The following is a 25,106-nucleotide window of genomic DNA, read 5'->3' as shown; positions in this document are numbered from 1 at the left end:
ATTAGAGTCTGAATTTTTCTACTATTTTGTCTTTAAAGCCTTGAAATTTGTATTTCTGTTTTCTTAAATATGTTACTATGTTTTATATTTCCTGTGAGAATTATTTACATAATTTTAATTGCAGAGTATCAGCATTTGAAGATGCTGATAATAATTGTGACTTGGAAGGGGAGAGTTGAAAATTGACTTTTTCAGTAACCTATCTATCAGACTTGTGAGTCTGAATATATTGCTGCTGCTATGGAGCTGTTAGTTTACTCATTCTAGAATTAATAGTTGCCAAAGTATAATTCTGCAGCTTTTTCTGTGAGTGCATGTGTGAGTATTTTGTTTCTGGGTTCACTGGGGTTTTTTTTTAAGGCCAAATGCATAAAAGCATACAAGTGGGTTTAAGTTTTCAGGACTCTTAAGAGTCAAGAGGGATGGCTCTAAGACACGTAAGAAACTGGCTGAAGGGAGAACAGTGATTTTTAGCCATAAACTTCCTCCTGAAATATTTTTTTTTTTTATTTGCAAGGCTGGAGTTCCTCAGAGATGAATTTGTGGAGGGTTTTTCTGCCAAGAACATGAAGATATAAAAAATATATCAAAGGAGGGTGTTAGATGGGTTGGGAAGAGCTTGCTTATTCTTGTAAATAGGAGCTGAACAGGATTAGGATTGTTATATAAATATAAAGCAGGTAAACATAATTTGAGCTGTAGGTTAGTTTTGGCACAGGCACAAATTGATCCAAACTGCACTACTACTTGAGATGGAGCTTAATAAACTTACTGAAGGATTGAATTCGCACGGTGTTTGCAACAATTGTAGGTTGAATATGGTGTCCCAGTGGGGGGAATTGCAACCAAATTTCTGTTACAAAGTAAGATAACAGAATTTTGTATGTTTTGTTTAGGGTCATTCTAATGCACAACTTGGTATCTAAGAATTGTCTTGCCAAAGGCTGACCTTTTTCCCTCTATGATCTGAATTGCTCTTATTTTTTTCTCTCCTCAAGAGCTTGGATGATATTAGATCAATACAGGAAGAAGTCAAAGCTTTTCCGTACGAAAGTTCTGTTAGCTCCACTTGGAGATGATTTCCGCTACACTGAGAGCTCAGAATGGGATCAGCAGTACCAGAATTATCAGAAGCTGTTTGATTATATGAATTCTCATCCTGAGTGGCATGTTAAGGTGACTACAACACATTTTCTGGTTTGTGGAGAAAACAGTATTTCCCAATATTCTGAGATTCTTCAAGTTAAAAATAAATATGGTTAAGTTTGTTTCTTTTTTTTTAAATGTGAAACTTTATATATTATTTAAGAGCAAATGGATGTGTCTTGGTAGCTTACATTTTTTTTTTTTTGCCTTTACTAACTTCTCTTCCCCCAAAACAAATGCTTTGCTCTTAATAAAATCAGCTTGAAAACTATACATAGTTTCCAAACTAGATTAGTTTGGAGAGCAGCTAGTAGGTCTGATCCTTTTCTTTGTGCTTCTGTTTTCACAGGCTTCAGGTATTGTTACTTTAGAGTCATAGCCTTTCTTACTTAAAACAATTGTATTTTCTTATTAGAAGTGCAAGAAGATTTTGCTGCTTTATTTGCATCCTCTTGGTTTTATATCCCAAAACAAACTAAAAAGTCTAAAGAGATGCCATTGCTGGCACATCTTGTTGAGTACAGTAAAATCTGAGACTGACCTGGCTACAAAAGGACTGAGTATACTAACACAATTATCAGAGGAGGTGCCACTTCAAATCAACAATTACGTGTGAGAATTAAAACACTCATTCATATGCTCTAATGTGTAAGATGATGGCCCTAGGACTTCTTGTACTATAAATGTTCTCTGTACTCTGACAACTTTTCATTGTCTGTCAGCATGACAATAACAAATGGGGGCCACAACCTTGGTTTTTTTGAGTGCCACCTGAGAGTGCACTTTTTGCTGCTTTCACATTTAGTTTTTTTTTAAAACCTGGTCTGGTATCTTTCACATGATTTGTGCATGCATCTACTTTTGCTTGTCTTTTCTGAGACCTCCCCTGATTCTTCCAGCTGCGCGTTTGAGTACTGCCTGTAGTATATCGTTACTTTCTGCTGACTTCTGGACTTGTGTTCTGCATAAGAAAGAGGATTTCTTGGGATTATATTTTATCTGTAAACTGGATTTCATGTGTTTTCTATGGGTTGTGCATGACATGATGTATGGTGAAGAACCAGTATGTCTTAGTGAATGGAGGTACACCTGGAGAGTACTCTCCAAATTTTTTAAAACTAAATTCCGTCATTTAAAACTAAAGCTTGCTCCTATCACTAGCTTTATTCCTGTCAAAAATGTATGTACCATACCTGTAGTTACTCCTTGGATACTACCAGCAACATATTTTCTGTAGTTCTTAATAACCTGGGCTGGATGATTTTGTCTCTGGGGCAAAAACTGAAGGCTCTAGCTCTGAAGTAATTCTTCAGAGACCAGTGAAAATTCCTCTTCTAAAAGGTTCTGGTCAGCCCATTGTCAATGATTCTAGAAGTCTGTTTCATTAGGCTAGGTATGCCTAGCTGGAGTCACATTAACCCTTGATTCCTTTATGGAAGTACCTGACCCTTTTACTGGTTGTTAATACCCAGACAAAAATATACAAAATCCTTTGGGTCTGCCACTTCATACCTAGGGTATTTTGAGCAGCTGGCATCAGAGCATTTCTCCTTTCTATTTTATTCAGATACTTAGGTTTTTCTCTCTCTGATTGTGTTATTTTTCTTTTTTCTTTCTTAGTTGTTTGTTGCCTGACTGTTGGGGTGCTTTTGTTTGTGTTTTTCTGGTTTGGTTTGATTATTTGTTTTGTTTGAAATGGATGTAATTTATTCTTGAAAATACAAGCTTAAATGGAAAGCTTTCACTTTCACTCTTCTGCACTTTCCCAGTGGAATATAACTCCACAGGCAAGTAACAAGACATGCTCAGCTATGTAAGAATCTAGATTATATAAAGGAAGAGTTCACATTTCTTCCTGAAGTGTTGAGATGCCTGGGACATTACTGCTTACACAAGGAAGTGCCTACTCTGCCTTTCTAATCTGGAGAGAGATTTATTCTTTCAGACAGCTCTTTGTGATCTAGAAGATATGTCTGTTAGCACTGAAATTCTCCTGCCAGCCGCTATTCTGTTCTAAAAGTATGTGGTACATCACTGTAAAACATACCTATTTTGCTCTTGAGGAATTCAATCTCCTATTCAGACATCTTCTTTGCACCTATTATATATTAATTAAGCTGAGTCTTTTTGTATGTCAATAGAAGACTCTACCAGGTTATTTCACTGTTTCCATTCACCTGATTGATGCTTTCTCTAGTGTGGTTTTACTTCTCTGATTCAGTGCAGAACTGAGATCATCTCTGTGTCTTCTCTTGGTTCATTGGTTTTGTTTTTTTGTTTTCTACTTAAAGGTGCCATTGATAGTGAGGGAAACACCTGGTATCCTTTAAGTGCCTGCTAAGGCAAGGTTTACTAATGGTGGGATTTCAGGGGCAATATTTATCTTTCTCTGCTTTACTGCCATTTAAAGTGGCAAGATACTGTATCTACCTAACAAATACTTGGATGATCTGAATGACTTTGAAGTGAAAGTGTTAGGGGTTTTTTTAATGATTAAAAATTCTGATTTTGTTGTCACAGTGATAGGCTGATAGTTCTAATATTCCAAATCACTTTGAAAATATTTTTACTGAAATTTGCTTTTGGTATTAAAAATTGTAGCATGCTACATTGTAGACTTGTTAAAAATAATAATAGTAATGGGAGGCAAAGTTGCTTGATATTATCATTATACTTTATAGTGAAGATATTTCTGGTAACATAATGTCTTCTGTCCTGTTACAGCTTCCTCTAATATTTTTTTCACTTTAATTCAAAATCCATTTTGCCAGCTATGCCTTTTTAAACATTTTTCAATACTAACAGCATTGACATAATTTTTTTTTTTTTGTTGTGTCCCTGAATCTTGAGGACACCATTTTATGACCCAGCCCATAAAGATCTGCTGTTACCATGCCTGAGCATGTTTTAAAATGACCAGAAGATAATTAATTTCTTTTTATACTCCCACATATTGCATCTCTAAATGCAATTTCTTTGTACAGAGTTTGAGGAACCAGTTTCTTAAAGCAAATGCTAATTCTTTTTCATCAACAGTCATCTTTTGGGTTAAGCAAGATCTGGAGCACAAGAAAGTTAATTTTGAAAAGATAGGATTTGTAGAACTATATTTTTGTTGCATTGCATTACATTTCTTACTTAGCCCAGACAGCTGCCTGGGTAATATTGAGGTATTACTTAGGTCATGTATTACAAACTTACTTGTGAGACATGAAACAGTGCTTCACTCTTTTTTTTTTAACATTTTGATATTATTTTATATATCTATTTAAATTTTTAAAAATTCATATTTTGTGAGTTGTAGAATGGTTTTGGTTGGAGGGGATCTTTAAAGCTGTCTCATCCAACTGCCCTGCAATGAACAGAGACACCTTCAATTAGATCAGATTGCCCAGAGTCCCATCCAATCCAGCCTTGACTGTTTCCATAGATGGGGCATCCACAACCTCTCTGGGCACACTGAGTGTATTGCCTCCCTCATATTAAAAGCTGGTTTTATATCTAGCCTGAATCTATCCTGTTAGTTTAAAACCATTACCTCTTGTTTTAGCACAAGAGGTCCAGCTAAAAAGCCTGTCCCATCTTTCTTGCAAGACCCGTTTCTCTACTGAAAGGCTGCAGCAAGGTCTCTCCATGAGCCTTCTCATCTCCAGGCTGAACAACCACACCTCTCTCAGATTTTCCTCATAGGAAAGGTGTTTCTCTGTTCTCTTTTGTGACTCTTCTCTGGACATGCTCCAACAGATCCATCTCCTTCTGTACTGAGTTGAAATGCCTTTATTGAGAATACTTCTTGTATTGAGTTTTGAGATTCTGTCTGAAAAGTGTGCTGGGGAAATTTAATGATTTTTAGGATAGGTTTTCTGCTATAAAGCTGCTGGAAGAGTGGTGTGTTTCTGAAATGTATATGAAACTAATCATATTCATTCTCTTTATATTTTCTGCATAATGAAAATGGAACTTTGTTACAGTAATTTTAATTTTCACTCAGGCCCAGTTTGGAACTTTATCTGATTACTTTGAAGCTCTGCGCAAAGAAAGCGATTTGGGTGAAAAGAGCAGCAATTCACTTTTCCCTGTTTTAAGTGGAGACTTCTTCACCTATGCAGACAGAGATCATCATTACTGGAGTGGGTACTTTACATCACGACCCTTCTATAAATACCTGGATAGAATCTTGGAATCCTACATAAGGTAAATCCTGCCATCCAGTACATTTGTAATGTGCTTCTTGGCACACAGGAAAGATGAATGTGTAAGTATTTGTCATGGTTTTAACCTCAGGCAGGTGCTTGCTCACTCTCCCACCAGCAGGAACTTGAGGAGAATTGGAAGGGTCAAAGCTACAAAACTCATGAATTGAGACAAAGGCAGTTTAAGAGGGAAAGCAAAAACCACACATGCAGTCAAAATAAAGTAAAGGAATTATGGCTATAGTGTGAACATTTTTAGAGAGAAGTACAAATGTGTGAATTTTACAAAGGTTCTCAGAGGAAGCTGAGAAATAGCCAGGAATGCTGTGTACCAAGTGATATAAGACTACTATTCTTCTGAAAAATGTTTGCATCTTCTTTAAAGAAAAAAATGGTTGCTGAATTTTGGTAATGGAGTATTTAAGTGGTTCTCTCTTGTCGCAAACATAAGATGATTTAGCTGTGTTATAAAACTCCAGAAGGAAATCTAGGGCAGATGGATATGATGTAAACCCTGAAAAATTTGTGCACAGCCTTCCTTAAGAATTACAATTTTTGGCTGTAATGGATGCTGCAGTAGTGGAATGAGCAAGAGAGGGGTGGAAAGCAGCATTTCCAAATGAGCTTGTAAAATAGTGTTTTGTAGGCAGATATAAGTACCTTTCAGAAGAGCTGTATCTAGCACAACTTGTTTTATTTCTTCCAAGGAATCCAGTTTTTACTGTGGTAAAGTGGACGATTCATCACAGGAATATTTAATTTTCAGTGAAAACAGTGTTGTTTAATACTGCTGTTGGAGAAGACAAGATGAACAAGAGAACAGGAAAAGCCAGACAGATGATGTTCTTATAAATTGAATTATCTAGCGAATTGTTTTTTCATAGTTTTTATTAATTTCCTTTACGTTTCTTAAAATGCATCAAGGATTTAATTTCCTTCTGCTTCATCATGTTGTATTTTTTCAAGATTTTTAGGTGTGGTTACTTTATTTTCATTTTCCTTGTTTCAATTGCATAGTTTGCAGAAAGTTTCATACAAATTTGTTTGTAGTATTTAAAACTTTACAATATTAAAGAGATTTCTTAATTTAAACATTTCAGTTGCCTTTAACTTCTGAAAAAGATATAGGTAAAGAATCTCTGGAGAAACACTAATCTGTCAATGTTCTTATGGTTTAAAGTATGGCTTAAAAATGTACCTGAGAAGTGTGTAATTTTTCATTACTCTTTGTAAACAATATAGAAAAACAAAATGTGTAGATGTGCTCTTATTGTTTTAATATGAGGTTTTTTTATCAGTTTTGTTTTCGGAAACCATGGGAATCTTCATGAATGTCACTTTAGCTATGAGAACAGCAGGAGTAGGGGTTTTGTCTTTTATTTTTTGTTTCTTTATAGTCAAAGAAAATACAAAGGAATTAATTTAATCCTCAAACTCATGATAATTACTCCCACAGTATTTTTGAGCTAACATCCATTTATCTATCTATCTATCTATCTATCTATCTATCTGGTGTATGTCCATATTTGTGAGGGAAGGAGTCAAGAAGATAAAAGGTAGAAGGTTAATTTTACAGAAAGTGAATACAGGAGTGTGTGATCTTTACCGAGGATGAATGCTTTTGAATTTCAGCAATACCAGAACCTAGGTAGCACTGCACTGTTACTTAATAGCCAGGAAATAGTTTTCAGCCTCAGGACCCAGTATGAAAACTAACCATTTAAACAAGAAAAGAGTTGATTGTTTAAGGGTTTTCATGTTTGAGAAGAGTTTTTTTTTTTTTTTTGAGTGTAGCAAAAAAGTGTATGAAAGCTTAAGGATTTTATAATAGAGATTGACAGTGATTTGAGACATTATTGATTTTTTGATCTTAAATGAGGGCTGGATGGATTGAAGTAGTTTAAAGGATGATACAATATGTGACCAGAGGTTGATTTAATGTAATGAAAAGATACAAAAAATAACAGCATAGTTTGAGACAAGTTAGGGACACAATATGTGGTTTTATTAGTTACTGATGTAAACACGGAAAAATTACAATAAATATGCTAAAAAAATATTGAAATACTTTAGAAGATGAACACTACAGTGATACTTCTAACTATACAGATGGATAGAAAGTACTACATCTTGAGAATTCAAAATCTCTTGGAAAAATTATTTATTTAGGTTAAATATAAAACAGACCAGATAAGGTAAGCTTGTGTAGGCCTTGACAAATCAGTGAAACAAATTTTGGTCTATTTGCAGTGTTCTATCAGGGACAAATACTACAAATTAAAACAAAGTGGAAAATTTCTGAAAACTATATTAGGTCAGCTGCAGTAGCTTGAAACAGGTGAGAAAACCTAGGCTTTATGCAACTTTTATGGAAAGGTATTATAATGCTTCCCTATAATCTGAAGCGTTTTCTAGTACAGTGTTGTATTTCTGAGTTTCTTTCATCATTGACCATTGAACCATTTTAGTGTTTAGAAAAAAATAGAGACAGGGAAGGAAAAATCTGCATCTGAGAACTGCATCTGCATCCCTATTAATAAAAGAGAAAATTAAATTTATATTGGTTGTGGGGAAGGAAAACTCACCTTATTTTAAGGACTAAAATTTATTGTGTTGTCTTCTTTATAGCTAAGTTAGGTCAATCTTTAGTGGCTAACTTAATTTTAAAAAAAGAGGTGAAATGCTTTTGAACAGGGTTTATTCACTGGATGAATGAGCATCTGATGCCTTTTTTCATTAAATACTAAAATATTTTCATTTTTCTTTCAAATTAAGCTGCAATAGGACAAAGTAGGTATACTTAGAAGTAGGAATTTGCACTAAGCAACATTTAAATTACAGTGATTAAGGTTAATCCAACTCTGGTAATGAAATATAGGAATTATAACTCTTTAACACTTTGATTTTGGATGTAGCTTCTGAGCAATTGCCTAACCTGTAAGAGCAAAATCTCATCCTGTTCATGAAATATTGATGATATGAAAATAGTTTAGGCTGTTTAACAGTGCACCTTTCAGTTTACTTGGGTATATGGTAGTTGCAGTTTTTCTATAACTGTGACCTGTGTGTTGTACTAAGATGAAGAGAAAACTGAATCTAAAGGAGTTTTTCATGTTTACCATTAATACCATTCATAGTCTGAAAACCAAGGGGTTTTTGTTAATTTTTTAATTGTATCAAGTTTAAAATTGAACACATACCCTCACTGGCAACTTGGGTAAATTAAAGAGTTAACTTATTTTCCTTTTTAAAAAAATTATTACTTGCATGCCTAGAAGTTAACATTACAAGAAAATATGTTATTATTTTTTTGCTTTTTGTGTCATTAACCTGTATCATATTTGTTGCTTCAAGTACTTGAGAAATGTTCATTAACCTCTGATATATTTTGAAAAATAATCTGACACTTTTCTGACTTGCAAAAATAGAACTGTAACATTTTAGGAGAAGATAGGAGAAAAGTTAACAGATGTTTTCCCTGGACTTATTACAGGCATTTTTGTCAGTCAAATATCCATAATAACTGGCAATTACGGGGATATTTTTTGTGAAATAAATTTAGATTTTCATAAAGCAAGTGGCAATCTAGTGGTAATATTTTAGTGCTAGGCTTTTGCAACATAATGTAGAAGAGAAAGGCTCTGCATTCCATTCAATGTACGGGTTTTGGGATCCAATGTTCTTTCTATTGAGGTAGATGTACAGTGAGCAGGTGTACGAGATGCTTAAGCCTTTTTAAAGAATTTAGTTTGCTTTAAGTGTAAATGGAAGAATAGATATTTGATAGTGCACAGCTTAGTATATTTATTGAAAACAAATTTATTTCATTAATAAGTTGGTTTTTTTAATGGGTATTGTATGTTTCTTGTATGGCATTCTATCCATACTGTGAGGTTTTTAGACCAAATCCATATGCTTCACACATTTATGAGTGTGTATTTCAGTTTACACTTTCATAGTTTTATTTTAAAGGTCCATTTTCCATACGGAATGGAAATGGAATTTCCAGATTACGGAATGCCAGAAGCTACAGTGTGAAGATAGCCTAAAATGTGCAAGGTTTACAGAGCTTACGGAACTATTTGCAGTGTATTCTTTAGATCAAATGTGTATTGGTTTTACATTTTAATGCTGTATAAAGACTTGATTATTCTCTGCAATTCCAGGGCAGCTGAAATTCTCTATTCCTTGGCTTTAGTAGAGTCCAGTAAATCTGAGAAGATGAGTGTATTTCCTTCTGTGGATAACTATAAATTACTGACAGAAGCTAGGAGGAACCTTGGACTCTTCCAGCATCATGATGCTCTTCCAGGAACAGCCAAAGATTGGGTAGTTGTGGATTATGGCACCAGGTAATTTATTGTAAATACATAAACTTAAATCTTAATTTCCTTTTGTGTTTTTAGAACTGAAGTGTTTATTTCAGATATGCAGATTTGATGCAGCATCATACTCCACTGAAAGTGTAGAGGTGCTAGAAAGTATAGAAGTGGATTTGATTACCCATGCTCTTCATTTATGAAGTATTTTTTAACTCTCTGAGTAAGAATTTGATATCCAAACAAAATTCTGAGGTTTCAAAAGGTAGACATATTTCTGAGATTTCCTTAATAACAGAATTTTTCTGCAGTAAGTAGGAGAACTTTTTATATTTGTCCATTGTAAGCAAGGATCAAAGATCTGCTAATTTAAGCATATATTCCTTGGAAAATCCCACACCCTCTGTAGTCTACCTTTCTTAAAAGTGGGAAATATTTTTCATGTTGAAAATCTTGCCTGTCATAGTTTGTTGTTTCATTTGGAGGGTATTTCTCAGTCTTGAGAAATTATTCTGCTAGTGTCTTCATAGAATTTTTTTGAAGAACATTGCATGATGTATGTATGTATACAAATGCTTAATGGTTTGGTTTAGAAAATTGTTTCATACTGGAATGTTATGACCTAGTAAATTTGATTAATTGAAGTGATGATGGTAGACTGATGATAGAGCATGTTCATTAAGTAATTGTTTTAAATGCATCTAAAATACACTTTCTTGTTTAAAACTACTTTATGACTAGTGTTTTTTAATTCCATATTTTTAATCTACTAGATCATAAGTATTCACAATGCACTTAGTTATGAGAGAGTAAAATAAAGGCCTTTTTCACTTTACAAATAAAATTATCCAGCTCTCTGTATTTAGACATTTGTGGACATCTTGGTAGTTTATATAGTTTATAGTTTATATTTTTTGTGCTGCTGATTGTTCTCTTAATCCTGTGTAGTCTTGACTTTGTGACCAGTATTTCAGGCTTGTCTCCACTATAGAAACTGAAAATCAGATATACAAATTTCAAACTTGCCTAAGATTAGCATTTTGAAAAAGTACTTGGTATTCTGAGGAAACAACTTTGGTAGCAGAGCCTACAGGAGGAGATGTACCTCACTTTTAGTATTCAAGACACGACTATAATTCAGAACATTTCTGCATTCTTGTCGCCCATTGCTAACTAACTAACATAACTAGCTGTTGTTAATTTCATGCTATAATGATCTTAGAAATTGTATTTATTTTTCTGCAACTCATATTTTTGAGTTCTTTAATGTTTTTAAATTTTGGTATTACAACATTAAATAAAACCAGTTGAAACTAACTAAGATTTTAAATGTTTTAACAGGCTTTTTCATTCAATAATGAATGTGAAGAAAGTGATTATTGACTCTGCTCATATTCTTATCCTAAAGGACAAAAGTGCTTATAACTATGACACAGCAACTCCATTCCTGAAGATGGTGAGCTCTCTTCCTTGGTTTTTGTAAAAAAAAAAGTGAACTGTGTCTTTTAAGTACAGTTTGAGTAGCCCTGGGAAATATCAGAACAAAATTTTTAGCTAATGCCTTCTCAGACGTGTGCTACGTATCATTCTTCATATTAATTGAAGATAGTAAAAAGTGAATGTGTCAGCAGTTGATGCTGAAAAAAAGCCCACACAGCTAAAGGAAATGGACTTATTTTGTTTCCCTTTGTGAGTTAGATAGTTAAAGCAGGTGTTCTAATTTTATTGTGTGGAGTTTAATAATAAATTTGTTGGTGACTTAAATGATATACATATGTAAGTGAATATATAACAGTCTAGAGTACTGTAATTTGGCTTCACTTGTCACTTAAGAAATGTGGGAAGATGAAATTTCCATTCCATTCCATTCCATTCCATTCCATTCCATTCCATTCCATTCCATTCCATTCCATTCCATTCCATTCCATTCCATTCCATTCCATTCCATTCCTCTACACATAGTTTGCAAGACAAGGTCTAGACAATATGTTGTACTCTTTTACCTTTGCTGAAATTATTTGAAACCGGAATGTTCAGTGAACTGGATGATAAAATCAGCAATGGATCCTCATGTATCATTTTGAGACCTATTTTACAGTGAAGAACACATTGAAGAAACACACTTGCTAATATTGCTTCTTTTTAAAATTCTTGGTTTCTTCACTTTCTGAACAAAAGTCCTCTTCTGTGATAGCTAGGAATTTTAAGTAGACTTCAGTCTACCTTAAGTCTGACCCTGAAGAGAGACAAAATGAGACACTTTAATTTCTTTGTGCATAAACACAGCAGGGTTAAGGCAGCCTTTATGATGATTATCTCACATTTCTTCATAATAAACATGACATACATTCTACTGGTTTAATTGTGCCAAGTGTATCATATCTCAAACTACTCTTCCAGTCACATGTATGCATAAAAAAATTGTTAGAATAGTTCTTTTTATTTTTTACAACTTTTATATAGATATGTATGTGTATGTGTATATATATATATATATATACACATATATATATGCTGCATGTGTATACTATGTGCTTGTGTGCCACAAATACATAATTTTTCTCTCTTTGGAAAATGAATGTGCACTTTCATAAAGTAGGAATATTTTGAAGGCATTCATGGGATGAAGGTTTTACCCATGCTCTAAATTGTATTGGAAGACGTTGCGATGTTACATTTTACTAAATTTCTGTTGTTCCTGTTCTTCTTCAGTTTGGATTAGTACCACTGCATTGTAGAAGTACTAATTGCTGTTTAAACTGTATATTTCCTAGGTGCATACTAATTAAATAAGCTATTATTACCACTGTGAAAGCAGAACTTATAAAGGAAGTTCTTATTTCAATAAATTTATTGTGTCTATTTAAAATAATAAAATAAGGTGATTACAAAATTAGATTAAGATTTATCTGTATTGCATGCATATAATATCTGTAGCATATCATTAATCTAGTATCTCTGTTAATTGGATATAGCAACAAAAGCTTTTTAATGTGGGATTTGCAGGCTGCTAGCAAGACAACTTCAGGAAACTTACAGAACAGCTTTGCAAACCTTGAGCAAGTTAAAAGTTCAAAGGCATTCATTTTGAAGTACAGATTGCGGTATTTTGGTGGCTGATGGAAGCTGGCATCAAGAATTGATGAGAGATGGGCATTCAGAATGAGTGTGGAGAGTTGAGAAAAACAAGTGATGACCACTCTAAGACTGATAGTGGCTGTTGATTTTGAGGGGTGAAGAAATCAAAACCACTTAAAGGAACAGAGCACAAGAGGGTATCAGCAGCAGGTAGCAAGTACAACCAGGGAAATGTTCCCTTTTTTGGAGGCAGAGAAAAGGAAGCTGGGAATAAGACACTATTGGACAACTGTGGAATGACACCATTTGCACCTTTTCTACTCTTCTTAATTATTAGTTGCACACAAAAGCATTATCCCTTTCTCAGTTGGTAACTGAATACTTGGTACTTTTTGTGTTAAATTTTGCAAAAAGTTTTGCACTAGTAAACAAACAAATCACTTGGCAGACAATACACTGAAAAATAAATGACACTTTCAGATCCCAGAATAACCCTACTTTGGTTGGATCATGGATGAGATTCAAATTGTAAAAGTAAGCTGCAACCATTACACAGTTCCTGTACATTAGTCTTGGTTTTTTTAGTGCAGAAAGAAAATTTAATATCAATGACAATTGCTGGATTTGAAAAATATGAGTTTGAGGATGTTTTGAGGAACTGAGAATACTTCAGTTCAAAGTCTGTAGTGGTCGCCATTGTAAGAGCTGACTAGAATGCACTGTGAATCAGCAGTTTGGTTGTTCTCTTAAGCTGTGCAACAGTGACAGCAATATCTTGTCTCTACATTTCCTGAGTGGAATTGAGTCCTGTACCACACCACAATACAAATTATGTTTTTTGAATATTTTCCTTGTGTACAATATATGGTAACAATGAGAGCTCACAGGAGACTACACAATGAATCCTTGTAAGTGCACAGGAGTGTGGTGTTTCAGAGTAAATTTATAGCAGGAAAAATTTAACAAAAATATGTGATAATTACTTACAAAATTTGAAGGAAGTTGGTGATTATGGAATCTTGTATGCAAAAATGAAAATGCAGGTGTAATAATTTGATAATTGACTCTAATAAGATCTTTAATGAGAACAAGTATTTCGCAGTGAATTGGTCAAAGTAAGTGCCTTTCTTTTGTCAGTGTAAAATACTTGGTTTATTAAATTTTGTGCTTTGTCATCCTCAGTAATGTGCTAAAATAAGCTTTGGTTTATGGTGTTATTAATGTGGTTTTTTACTCAGCAAAAAGCATGTAATAAACAAAGCTCATATGTTATTCATTGAAGTGTATTCAAAAGCAAATTCAAAGATGTTCTCTTGTAGGATGATGTTCAGGCTTCTCAAGATTCTTTGCCACGCAAGACAGTTATAAGGCTGACCTTGCAACCAAGGTAAATATGTTATATATTACTCAGTGTCTGAGATTCCTTTAGTAATGTATGTGTTTTCACTACCTAGTAAGTAGATTTTTATGCCATTTCCTTCCTTCCTTCCTTCCTTCCTTCCTGGAATCCTTCCTTCCTCCCTCCCTTCCTCTCAAAATAGAGATAGAAGTTAAAAAAAATAGGTCTGGGGGATTATGCTAATAATATTATGTTTAATTGAAAGAGGACACAGCATGTTAAAACTATAGACATTTCTCACATACCACAGCTGAAGAAAGTATTCTGTTTCTGTGTGCTTTTTACAGCATTGTAATAATAAATAGATTGTTCTTGAGAGAATCAACAGAAGATTTTAATTAAGCAGCATTACTGGTGCCTGAATTAACTCTGTGAGCAAAATGTCAAGTTTTTATAAGTCCTAAAAATCACAATTTATAGATACTGAATTATCTTTAGAAATCAAATAGAAGATAAACTAGGACACTGTTCTCTCTCAACTACAACTTTTCATTCTATTAAGAGGGGTTACTTTTTTATTTATATGTAGCTGTAGAGTATTCAACTGAAACTGGCATCCTACTATACCCATGAACACTCAGCAACCCAACTGAAATAATGTACAAATCCATTTAAAGTGGCTTATTCAAATAAAGTGAATGAGATGCCTGGGTATGAGAGCTGCTGTGTGTGTAAATCAAATAATGCAATGTTTTGGCTTATGGAACAAAAGATTTAACTTAATTTCAAAAGCAGTGAATGCTATTTTTGTTGATGTCAGTATTTGATTTCTCTAGCTCTATCAAGTGGCAAGCTAACAAGACTTACCTAATTCATGCAGGTCTCCAAGAATTCAGCAGAGTAACTGCTACTGTTAAAAAATGTATAATTTAAGTCTTTGAAAAAGTGAGTAAAGTTTAGTTCTTGTAACTTTTTGGGGGAAGCTATATTCAGTCCTCCTGAAGTAAATGTGTATAATGTGTCTAATGTATACTTTCGAGGATTTTTTTTTTTTTTTTAGGAATTCTCTTAGTGGAGTGCTGTATAGATGCTAATAGATTATCTCAAACTTGTCCAAAATGACGAAGAACTCAGGTGCATAGCTATTTATATGACTAAAATATTTTAGCTTTTCAAAACTATCTCCTGGAAGAGGATTGTATATATAGCATATAAGCACTTGGTTGGAGGCAAGTTATGATGTAGACTTTCTTTGCCATTTGAAGATAGCTTTATTGCTTTTGCTTTCCTTACCTAGACTAGCTGTTGAAATTTTCCCTGTTTCCTTTTTATCCCCCTAATATACCTTTTGTTTGCATACAGTGCTCCACTTTTGTCTCTGCATAATATGCTGAGTAAGTTTTTCCCTTTTTGGTCTTAATTCATTTCAGACATTTCCCCTTTTTTTCCCCTCTCTGACATGCATATTAAATATATATACATGACATTACCATTAATATTATTCTAGCAGACTACTGCTGCTATTCTCTAAACTGGTCTTAACTTACTAAGAAGATAGTACTAGTAGAAAATTGCTAACTTTATGTTGTCTGATATTGTGAAGATACCATACAGTCATTTAATGTATGATATAAGTTCCAAAGACTGCAATCAGAAATATGGGAAAAAATTGAAGAGGGGAAAAATGAGACAGAAAGGGCAAAGAAAGATTATAAGAGAATACTGATATAATAGAGAGAGCCCTGGGGGATTTTTGCATCCTTTTTTGGAAACACTTTGAACATAATGCATAAGTGTATACTATTTCATGTTTTCTTTGTTGTTAAAATATTCATCAGAATATCTGTTTGTTAAACTGTTTTTGCTTATAAAAAATAGCTTAGTCTTTTTAGGCTTCTAACTTTATCTCTGTTTGTAGTCTGAGTCTCCACTGACTTTATTACCGTTGGGAAAAGTGGTGTGTAAGCTGACTGTAACTACTGCTTAAATCTGTTATGTGATTATTATGGTTGCAGCTGAGTTTTCTTATAGCATTTAATGAGAAATGTAATTTTCAGTGGAAACTTAACTCAAGAAATCTATTAATAAGAATTACTATGCTTAAACTTCAAACTTTAAAGCTCATAAGAAAGAAGCTGGTTTTTTCCATTTAAAATTTTGGGGCATCAGCAGATTTTAAACCAAACTGATTTTCACCAAAACGTTGTTATTTGCTTATCTTCTGTTCTTAATAGTCTTTATTAATCTCCTGTGTAGAATTGAATCTCTAGGTTTCTTTCCACTAGTGTGTTCTAATATGTCATTATATCGCATAGAAATTAAACCAGTGTAACTGACAAGTGTTACTTTTCTTTGATTGGGTATTTAGCTTTTTGTATTTTTGCATTTCCGTGTCAGAATTTTGAAAAAAAAATCTGTATTCTAGCTTAGTTTTTCTTATGTTAATGTGGTTCATTTCACCTGTGAGTTTAGAGGGTTACTGCTGATGGGAAACTCATACTGGCTTTTTAAATCTCAGTAATTTTTTTTTTCCTTATTTTAACTATTGAAAATATAACCAGCTTTCTACAGGAACATAGTAATGTGCTTTTTCCCTCTTTATGCATCCTTTCTTTTGGATATTTTTTAGTTAAGTGTTCTCTTCACTGCTCATGAAACTTGTAGTCGGTAGTGAAAACTGACCTGGCAGACTGTACAGGAAAGCTATGACAACTCTACCACATGGAAAAAAGAAAGCAGTAAAAGGTCTATCTTTCAGTTGTTAATGTTCTAGTATGAAGCATCTCCTTATTGTTTTGTGGTTGAGAATTATCTTTCAAACTGCTTCTAAGCAGGTGCCACCTGTAACCTATTTGATAAACCTTGTTTCTGCCCCCACCTGACCTTCTCTTCTCTGTAGTGCTGTTGTGATATCTTTATGAATCCATAATTTTATTTTGAAAGTAATATGTTAATTTTGATGGAATAGGTATACTAGGTATTTTAGATCTTAACTTTGACTCCGCCACCTCAGGATGACTAAGTGGTCTTATGAGCAGGCTTTTGAATACTGAAATTATGGAATGTTTAATTAAAATAAATCCCTTTTAACTGATAAATGAAGTTGCATGCTTTATGAAAAATTATTTCTTTCAGCTGAAAAATGGAACTTTTACAAGCTAATATCCAACTAGTTACGGAACTGCTTCAGTCTTGTTCTGAAGTTTTATATTACTGCATATCTTGGAGACACAGCCAGTTGGAAACAGACACTTGGAGAGTATGCTGATAAACTGGATGCTAGCTCATACTCTATGGCTGCCCAGCTTTTTAGTGTAATGATAGGTTTTCAGGAACAATCTGCCAGAGGTCATACTTCCTGAATGGCAAAAGACTTGCACTCATGGGACGTGGTGGGTGGGTGATGTGTTTGCACCTCTTGTTCACCAGTTTAGGCTGTGAGCAGCAGATGAAGGGCACCCTGACGGAGGGAAAGGGTTTTCCAGATCTTTCTATCTGTGCAGTTTTTTGGAGACAGCATTGCAGGGGACTACAATACACGACCAAATGACTTGATTGACTTTCGCACCAGCTTGGATCTTGTAGTGGTCTTGTTTGTCACAGTATGGTGAATCTTAGTGAAAAGGCCTAACAATGGCAATTAGGTTTTGTCTCTTCTTCCCCCTTTTTGTTTTAACTCCTGAACCTTCATGTACCTAGCTGGGCAGTTTCAATACTGAGTTCCACTTCACTCTGTCGTATCTGAACTGAAGATTCTATGACATTGAAAAACTTTTTCAAATAATCAGTTTAGGATTTTTAGTGCTAAACCAACTATTCTTGTAATTTAACCACAGAAAACTTTTGTCAGCTAATCTTAAAGGAACACTGTCCAGTTTTATAGCTTAGAAGACATTATTTCCACTAGCTGAAATATTTAGGTTGCCTAGCAGATTAATTATAGGAGGATACACTGTAATTGCTTATTTTTCAAAGATCTGTCAAAGCACTTTAGTGATATCCACCTTATAAAAGAAAGTTTCCTTTTTTTCAAATAGGGGATAGAAAATAATCTGGGATATTATCCTTACCTTGTTATCCATGAACTGGTTTTGGCATGAAGTTGTATTTAATAAAGTTTTGGCATAAGTTATGTTTATCCCATTAGGTCCACAATGTGTGGTATTTTTTGAGAAAGAAAATCCTGATTTACCTCTATAATTTTTCAAGTTGATAATCTTTTCAAAAATTCATTTGCCAAGATATTCACTGCTATCTCAACACAGCACTATAATGTAGAAATTAAAGCTATATTGCTAACTTTAGTGTGTGATAAAGAATACTATTCAAAAGTAAAAAATTCTTGACAGAGCATTGTGTATGTTACTGTAAATGGTTGGATGACTACAGCCAGAATAATTTGTCTGAGAAGGAACTTTGTTAATAACATGCTATAGCTGTGTCTCTGTGAGCTCAGAAAGTGACTGGGTCAGGGTAATACTCTTTATTTCACAGAATCACAGAATGACTAGGTTGGAAGAGACCTTCAAGATCATCCAGTCCAACCCATGCCCTAAAACCTCAACTAGATCATGGCACCTAGTGTCATATCCTTTGTTGGTGTTTTTTTGTTTCCTTCCCCCCCAACCCTTTACACCTATGTTGCCCATTGTGATACAATTTATCTAAACTTTAGTCCAATGTAGTTACAAGGAGAGGACACTCCAACAGCATTTGACATTTTAATAAAAAATATTTTAAATGCCTTTTATGCTTGCATGATTTCAGAGGCATATATATTCCCAGTTATGCTCCAAAACAGCTCCGCGAAAAAAAAGGCCATTTGAAACAAAGGTCTTTTGAATTTTGAATTTTGAATTCTTCTCAATGAAGAAAAAAAACACCACCACCAACAACAAAAATCAGTTTAAAGAAAACAAGAAAGAATACCATAACATTTAGCATGTGTTCATAAATATCTGTGGAAATTCATGCATTGTTAATATGTGCATTTGTTCCCCAGAGAAGAAAAGAGATCTTGAAAAGGCAAGCAAACAAAGAAATGCTAACCATATCAATGGTTTTGTATTTTAATTGGATGAAATAATGATTGCAATATGCACAAACCTGTGTTTTTGTTTAAGTGAAACATTCAGTCAAGCCTTAATATCAGTGCTTCTATTAAGAAATGGTGCTTAATTAAGCCTTTCTATTAAGCACACATAAGTGCAAGTAGATGAAAAATTAGAAAACAATTTAGAGGTGATATATGAAGAGCCTGCACTTTTGTTTCTAATAGCCTGACTGCTTAGGTAGAATTGTTTTTTTTGAAAATTACTTTAAGGTGTTAATCTCAGTGTTCAGCTGTCTGATCAGTTTATTAGATTTCAGGTGACCTGTTACTCCAGGAACATGTTCTGTTTGTAGTAAACTCAAGGTCATTTTGACTAAATTGATTGGATATTTAAAAAACATTCTCCTTGGTTTTCATGATGGAAGAGCTTTTGCAGAGGCAATGAAATGCTTGGCTGACTCAGGATAACTCAGATGTCTGAATCTTGAAACATCACTAAATGTGAATTTGAAATAAGTATTTCAGTAAAAATCATTCTGGTAAAAGTGGTGTTCATTCAAAATGAACACAAAGGCATCATACATTCATTCTGTTTTTTAGGTGGAACTTAGCTGTGCAACAGTCTTTATGACCAAACCAGCAAACTCTCCACTGAAAATGTCTAATGGGACAGGAAGTGAGTGGTGTAGAAGAGTTTCACAGCACCTTTATCTCTTTATTCTCACTTTTTGTGTAAGGTCATAACAGTTTGTCAGATGTTTCAGATGTGTCAGATGTTTGTCAGATGGTCATATTTTCTGTGCGACTTTTCTACTTTTTGTGTTAAAAAAATATTTAAAAATATACTATATACAGGCTTATCTCAGAACTGACTCCAGGCACTGGTAGTTGACATCTCTTTAAAAGTTTATCTATGAAGTCTAAAAATAAAATATCAAATAAGCTAAGAGATGAATGCCTGGTTTTGATTAAGGGCTTTAACATTGAATGGTGGTATAATTTTTGAGGTATGATAAATTTTCATTATCAAGAAGGAAAAAGCAGCTTTGATTTGCAATTAATTGTACTTCAAAGCTTTTTGTAGAATTAATTTTTATTTTTTAAACTCAGTTTTTGAATTATATCTTCTGAATTCAAGTTATTCCAAAAGTTGTTAAATTTCAAGCTTTTAAAGATTAATTTTTTGGTGTATAAAAAATGTTATACATCAAACTTTTTTTCAGTTTTTGGTCTGTCTTACCATGGATGGACCAACAACGGTCTGTTCTAAATACTTTTTTTTTACTGCCTGTCTTTGAAATTGCCATTGCAAAATTAAACCACTAAATAAGTTCATATTTTAAGTAGGATTCATAAAATCTCTGCTGTTTTTCTAAATTGCACAAATTTAGTCCTTTCATTTCAATGCACATAGTATCAGCATATTTTGTTAGGGTTTGCAGTCCCAGTACAATCAGACAGTGAAAATGTTCGATATTTCAGTTGTTATAAAAAATTACAACATTAAAAAAAATTTGACAATTAGGTCTTACAATAAATTTCTGGTTTCCTCTGAAAACACTATAGTGGAAGTCTTGTGAAATTCTCAAGGAATGAGCGAGCTCAACAAACTCTAGGGGAAGGAAAAACCCTCAGCTTGTTTTCAAAACACAGAAAGTAATCATTATGAAGGAATATAGTAGTGAATGACTTAGTACAGCTGAAAGATCTGCATCATATGCATGTAGTTGTTGAAGCAGTTTTGGAATAAGAATATACATTTTTTTCAGTGTATTAGTACATTTGTGTATTATTTATTTATTTCCAGGCACCAGCTCCTTCAGCCCTTTTACTGAAGTTATCTTGAGGCAATATTGTTTTTAGTCCAAGGCTCTCAAGGCACAGACTGAAGTGATATAGAGTACTTAAAAGTGTTTCTGCTCTTCTGAACCAGATTTTCTTTCCCTTCTAAATGCAGATTTATAAAGCCTGCACTACAAGAGGAACAAGGAAAGGATTTTAGTGAAGGTACTTCCTGATCCTGAAAAAGTCAGGGGGCTTCAAGCCCATCTTGGACCTCAGAACATCTCACAACTTTGTGGTAAAAGAAAAATTTAAAATAGTGCATTTGGACTTAATCCTTTTATCCTTAATTGGAAAGTAGTTATGTGCTGCAGATTAGGATATGTGTGCCACTAAAAGCCATCTAAATCATAGGAAATATGTCTATCTGGCATATGTAGTAGGTACATAAGATTAAAAAGTCTTGTCTTAGGTTGATACTGATTTTTTCATTTTCTCAAAGTACATAGTTCTTGCTGTGTGATTGTCTGTAATTTTTGTGAATACTGTTTTCTTGAGGGTGTTCCATGGTTTGTTCTTGAGAAAGCCACAAAAGGTCCTGTTTGCTGTGAGAGTGGAGGGATGGATTATGTGCCTATTGTCTGCCTAATTCTGCACCTTTTGCATGAGGAATGGATATTATAAAGATTTCTGTGTAGAGTTATGAAACAGAGAATTCATAGGAATGCATGTGTGTGAGTTCTCTCACCTTTGTTAGTGAGTCTGAAGTTCATATTTGGGGTTGTTGTTAGGAAGGGTAATCCTGCAGTGATTCTGAAATGCAAAGCTACAATTATGGAACTTTGTAAGTGAAGAATCACTGGTTTTATTTATTTGTATCTTAATCAGAACTGTCAGACATTAATGTTCTTAGAAATAATATGTAACTTTAGCATAGATCTATTTCTAAAATACACATTTATTTTCAAATGTTGTTATAATTATGGCATTATATTGTGGTAGTTGCAATTCTACTGAAGTAGATTCTTGTGAATTTAGTTATTTATTAATAGTATCTCTTTAATTTCTAGATGTCACCAGTTTGATAATATAATGAAAAGCTGATCCCTGGATAATAGATTCTGTTTTCAACTTTTACACCTTATGAAAGCAACACAAATTTATGTTGTGTGCTGGTAATTGGAGGGTTTGAGCAGATTACCATTTTGCTAACTCTTATGCAGGATATTATTCATAAACTGCAAAAGATGTCTTATTTAAGAAGGGGAAAAATCCTACTATTTCTTCATATATGGTAGTATTTTATTATATATATTCAAGATTAATATTCTACTCTAGAATTAAAAGTTTAATTGGATTATAATTTGCTGCTTTGATGTAAATTGTTTTTCTTGTTTATGTCTGTGACAGTATTGTTGAATTTATAAGAAGCTTATGTGGATGTGATGTAGAGGAACGTATTAACATTATTTATTTTATATTGTTAGGTAAACTGATAAATCTCCTTAGACTTTATCCAGTCAATTAAAAGACTCTTGGGGGAAGGTACTGGAATCTTCTTTTGGGGAAGAACCTGCTTTTCTCTGACTTAATATGAAACAGTTTGTTTAACTTGATTTTTAATAAACCACCCATATTCCTACTGCCCCAGATTTTCTGTTTACATCTGACACTGTATCTGAGAGCATAGGTCCTAATCATAAAAAAAAGGCTTCTCAATTTAATTGACTGTCTAAGATTGTATAGTTATGAATGTGAATGGTTTCAGTATCTACTGTATCTCAGAGGTGGTATATTCAATCTTTAGCAATTATTAGAACAATTCTAATATAAATAAGTCCGTGCAGTTTAAGCACAATTTCACTGTAGTTTTGTAAGTTGCTTTGACCTTAACTGTGTCCGACCTTCACTCTGTTAATAGACAGACTTGCTGGTTGCCTAGCTGTTTTCTAAAGTATTCTTTGATAAATATTCATTGGTAAATGCTGGATGTCACATATTATTCAAATTATATCCTTTGGTATCAATCTGAGTAGGGTGGAATTCTTTTGTGCAAAGTGAGGCCAAAAAACAAGTAAGGAATTCCTTGGGTAAGATACTAAAGTTACAAGTTACTTTATTTTATATCTGTTGTGCTAACAGGGTAGAATGTAAATAGATTATAAAAGTTGATGTCATACTGGCAACAACCTCTATATAGGATTAGTATTTAAAATTATCTTGGTAAACAGGAGACATTATTTCATAATCCAAGAAGCAGGCAAGTGGAAGAATTGCACTTCACATGGAAAAATAACATGTGGACTGACCAAATAGACATTAGTGAAGCCAAAGAAGATTAGGTGTCCCAGAAGATGACATTGAGAGTTACTTGTTAGGGGTCAAAGGCAGTTTTACTCTTGGATGATTTAAGTGGAAATGTTCTTTGCAAAATGGAGCTGAGCTAGTGCGCTATACTCAAGAGTGATAAGGGCTTCATCAAAAATAGGGGGTGAGGTGTTGGAAAGGGTTATTAGGAAAACAAGAGCACTAAGTCAAAGAAAGCAACCAAGGAGATGTTGAAAAAGCATCATCTGTTTAGTTTGAAAAGACTGCTAATAAGGAAGATAAATCTATAAATGCATACAGGTATGTTACAAACAGTCTTTATATATGCAGTAGAAAATAGGAAGATATAATTGGAGGAAATAGTTTAAAATAATTTAAAAACTATTTTTTATATTAGAAAACCTGGTGCATGAGCTGCAGGATAATATAATCAGATTTGGAGTTGTTCAAGAATAGCAATTGCAGTGTTTTTCAAAGATTTCCCTACTGATTTCTCTTTTTGTTTAAGAGGTCAAGCTACAGCAACCTCCTAGTTCACAGGGGTGTTTTGTAAATATCTAGATTTTCCTTTCTCTCTTCAGTTTACTCCTGGGAATCATAGCAAAATGGGGTATTTTGTAGTACCTAACATGACAAGACTTCTGTTTGACCTGGTAGAATAAAAGAGAAGAGTGTGATCGCAAAAGCTGATTGATGTTTATATAGGAGCTGGATGCTCTAAGGAGAGAACACCTCTGCTTAGACTTGTTGAGCACAAGCACAGCAATTTATGTTCTGTTTGTTGTACAGGAAAACAGAATATTCTATTCAGGACAAAAAGGTATGTTCCTCTGACAAATGTTATTTTGTCACTTGGCAAATCTGCTGTAAAAGCTGGAGTGTTTTTGTATCACTTTTGATGAAAGATTGAGTGCTGGGTATTTTAACTGTTTTGCTAAACATTTGTAGAGTGATGCTTGGGCGGGGCGGGTGGGTTGTCGGGGTCTATTTGGATGATTTTTAAATACTATTACTGTAGGTAGATGGGTTTCAGATGTGGTGATGAGTATTGAGCAGTGCAGTAACTTCTAGTAGTAACTGTATAGATTGCTGGCATCAGATCAGTTCTCTGTAGGAATGCAAAGTGTCAAGAAATTTCCTCATACTGGGAAATCCTGCATTTTCCCTTTGCCTCTTTACACCTCTCTCTCTCCTCATCCCTCAGAAATTCCATTTCTAAAAGAAATATCCTAAATCCCTAACTTCAAATTTCTGTAAATTAGTTGGTATAATTTAACATTGGAAGTTTATTTTCCTTTCTGGAAAAAAAAAAAAAATTCTGATGTATCTAATGGGCATTGCTGATTTTGTTCCCTTTTAAAATATGAACTATTCATATTATTGTGAATAATTATTTTTGTATTTTGGACAAGTACACATGCATATCTGTTCCAAAAATCATTAAGTAATTCCTCATGGGCTTATGGCAAAACTAATTGACAAATTTATTTTGACACTTTCTGTTTATTTTATTTTGTTTTGTTTTGTTTTATTTTGTTTTGTTTTATTTTATTTTTAAGTAGAATTTGCCACTATTGAAAGAAGGTTTTGGATCAGGTGTCACTGATAATAGTTCAAGGTACACAGAGACAGAGTTCAGTCTTTACAATAACATATAATAGAAGAAGCATAATTTGTGTGAAATCATGAAAATATTTTACATCTGAGAAATAAATATTCATTTCACAGAGAGGGAAATAAGGATAGTTTAAAATATCTGCAGAGTCAAATTTTCCCTGAAATGAGTATGAATCAGACTGGAATACCTTCAGAAAGTGGAGGACATTGGTTACAAAATTTTCTTGCATGAGGGTTGAAAAACTTTGTCC

General features: G+C 33.6%; 1 protein-coding gene across 1 annotated transcript in view; it reads left to right on the top strand.

Annotated features, from left to right (window-relative positions):
* The window catches only part of MAN2A1 (mannosidase alpha class 2A member 1), a 115,075-nt gene that overhangs the window by 45,863 nt on the left and 44,106 nt on the right, over positions 1-25,106 (top strand). Inside the window, exons 8-12 of the mRNA XM_062512840.1 lie at positions 999-1,176; positions 5,138-5,340; positions 9,506-9,691; positions 11,000-11,114; positions 14,056-14,123. Coding sequence (XP_062368824.1) covers positions 999-1,176; positions 5,138-5,340; positions 9,506-9,691; positions 11,000-11,114; positions 14,056-14,123 — 750 coding nt within the window. The remainder of the gene's footprint in view (positions 1-998; positions 1,177-5,137; positions 5,341-9,505; positions 9,692-10,999; positions 11,115-14,055; positions 14,124-25,106) is intronic.

The sequence above is a fragment of the Cinclus cinclus genome, chromosome Z, assembly GCF_963662255.1.
Source record: "Cinclus cinclus chromosome Z, bCinCin1.1, whole genome shotgun sequence".
NCBI lineage: Eukaryota > Metazoa > Chordata > Aves > Passeriformes > Cinclidae > Cinclus > Cinclus cinclus.
Note: the sequence above shows the minus strand (reverse complement) of the source record. Positions and strands in the feature narration are given on the sequence as shown.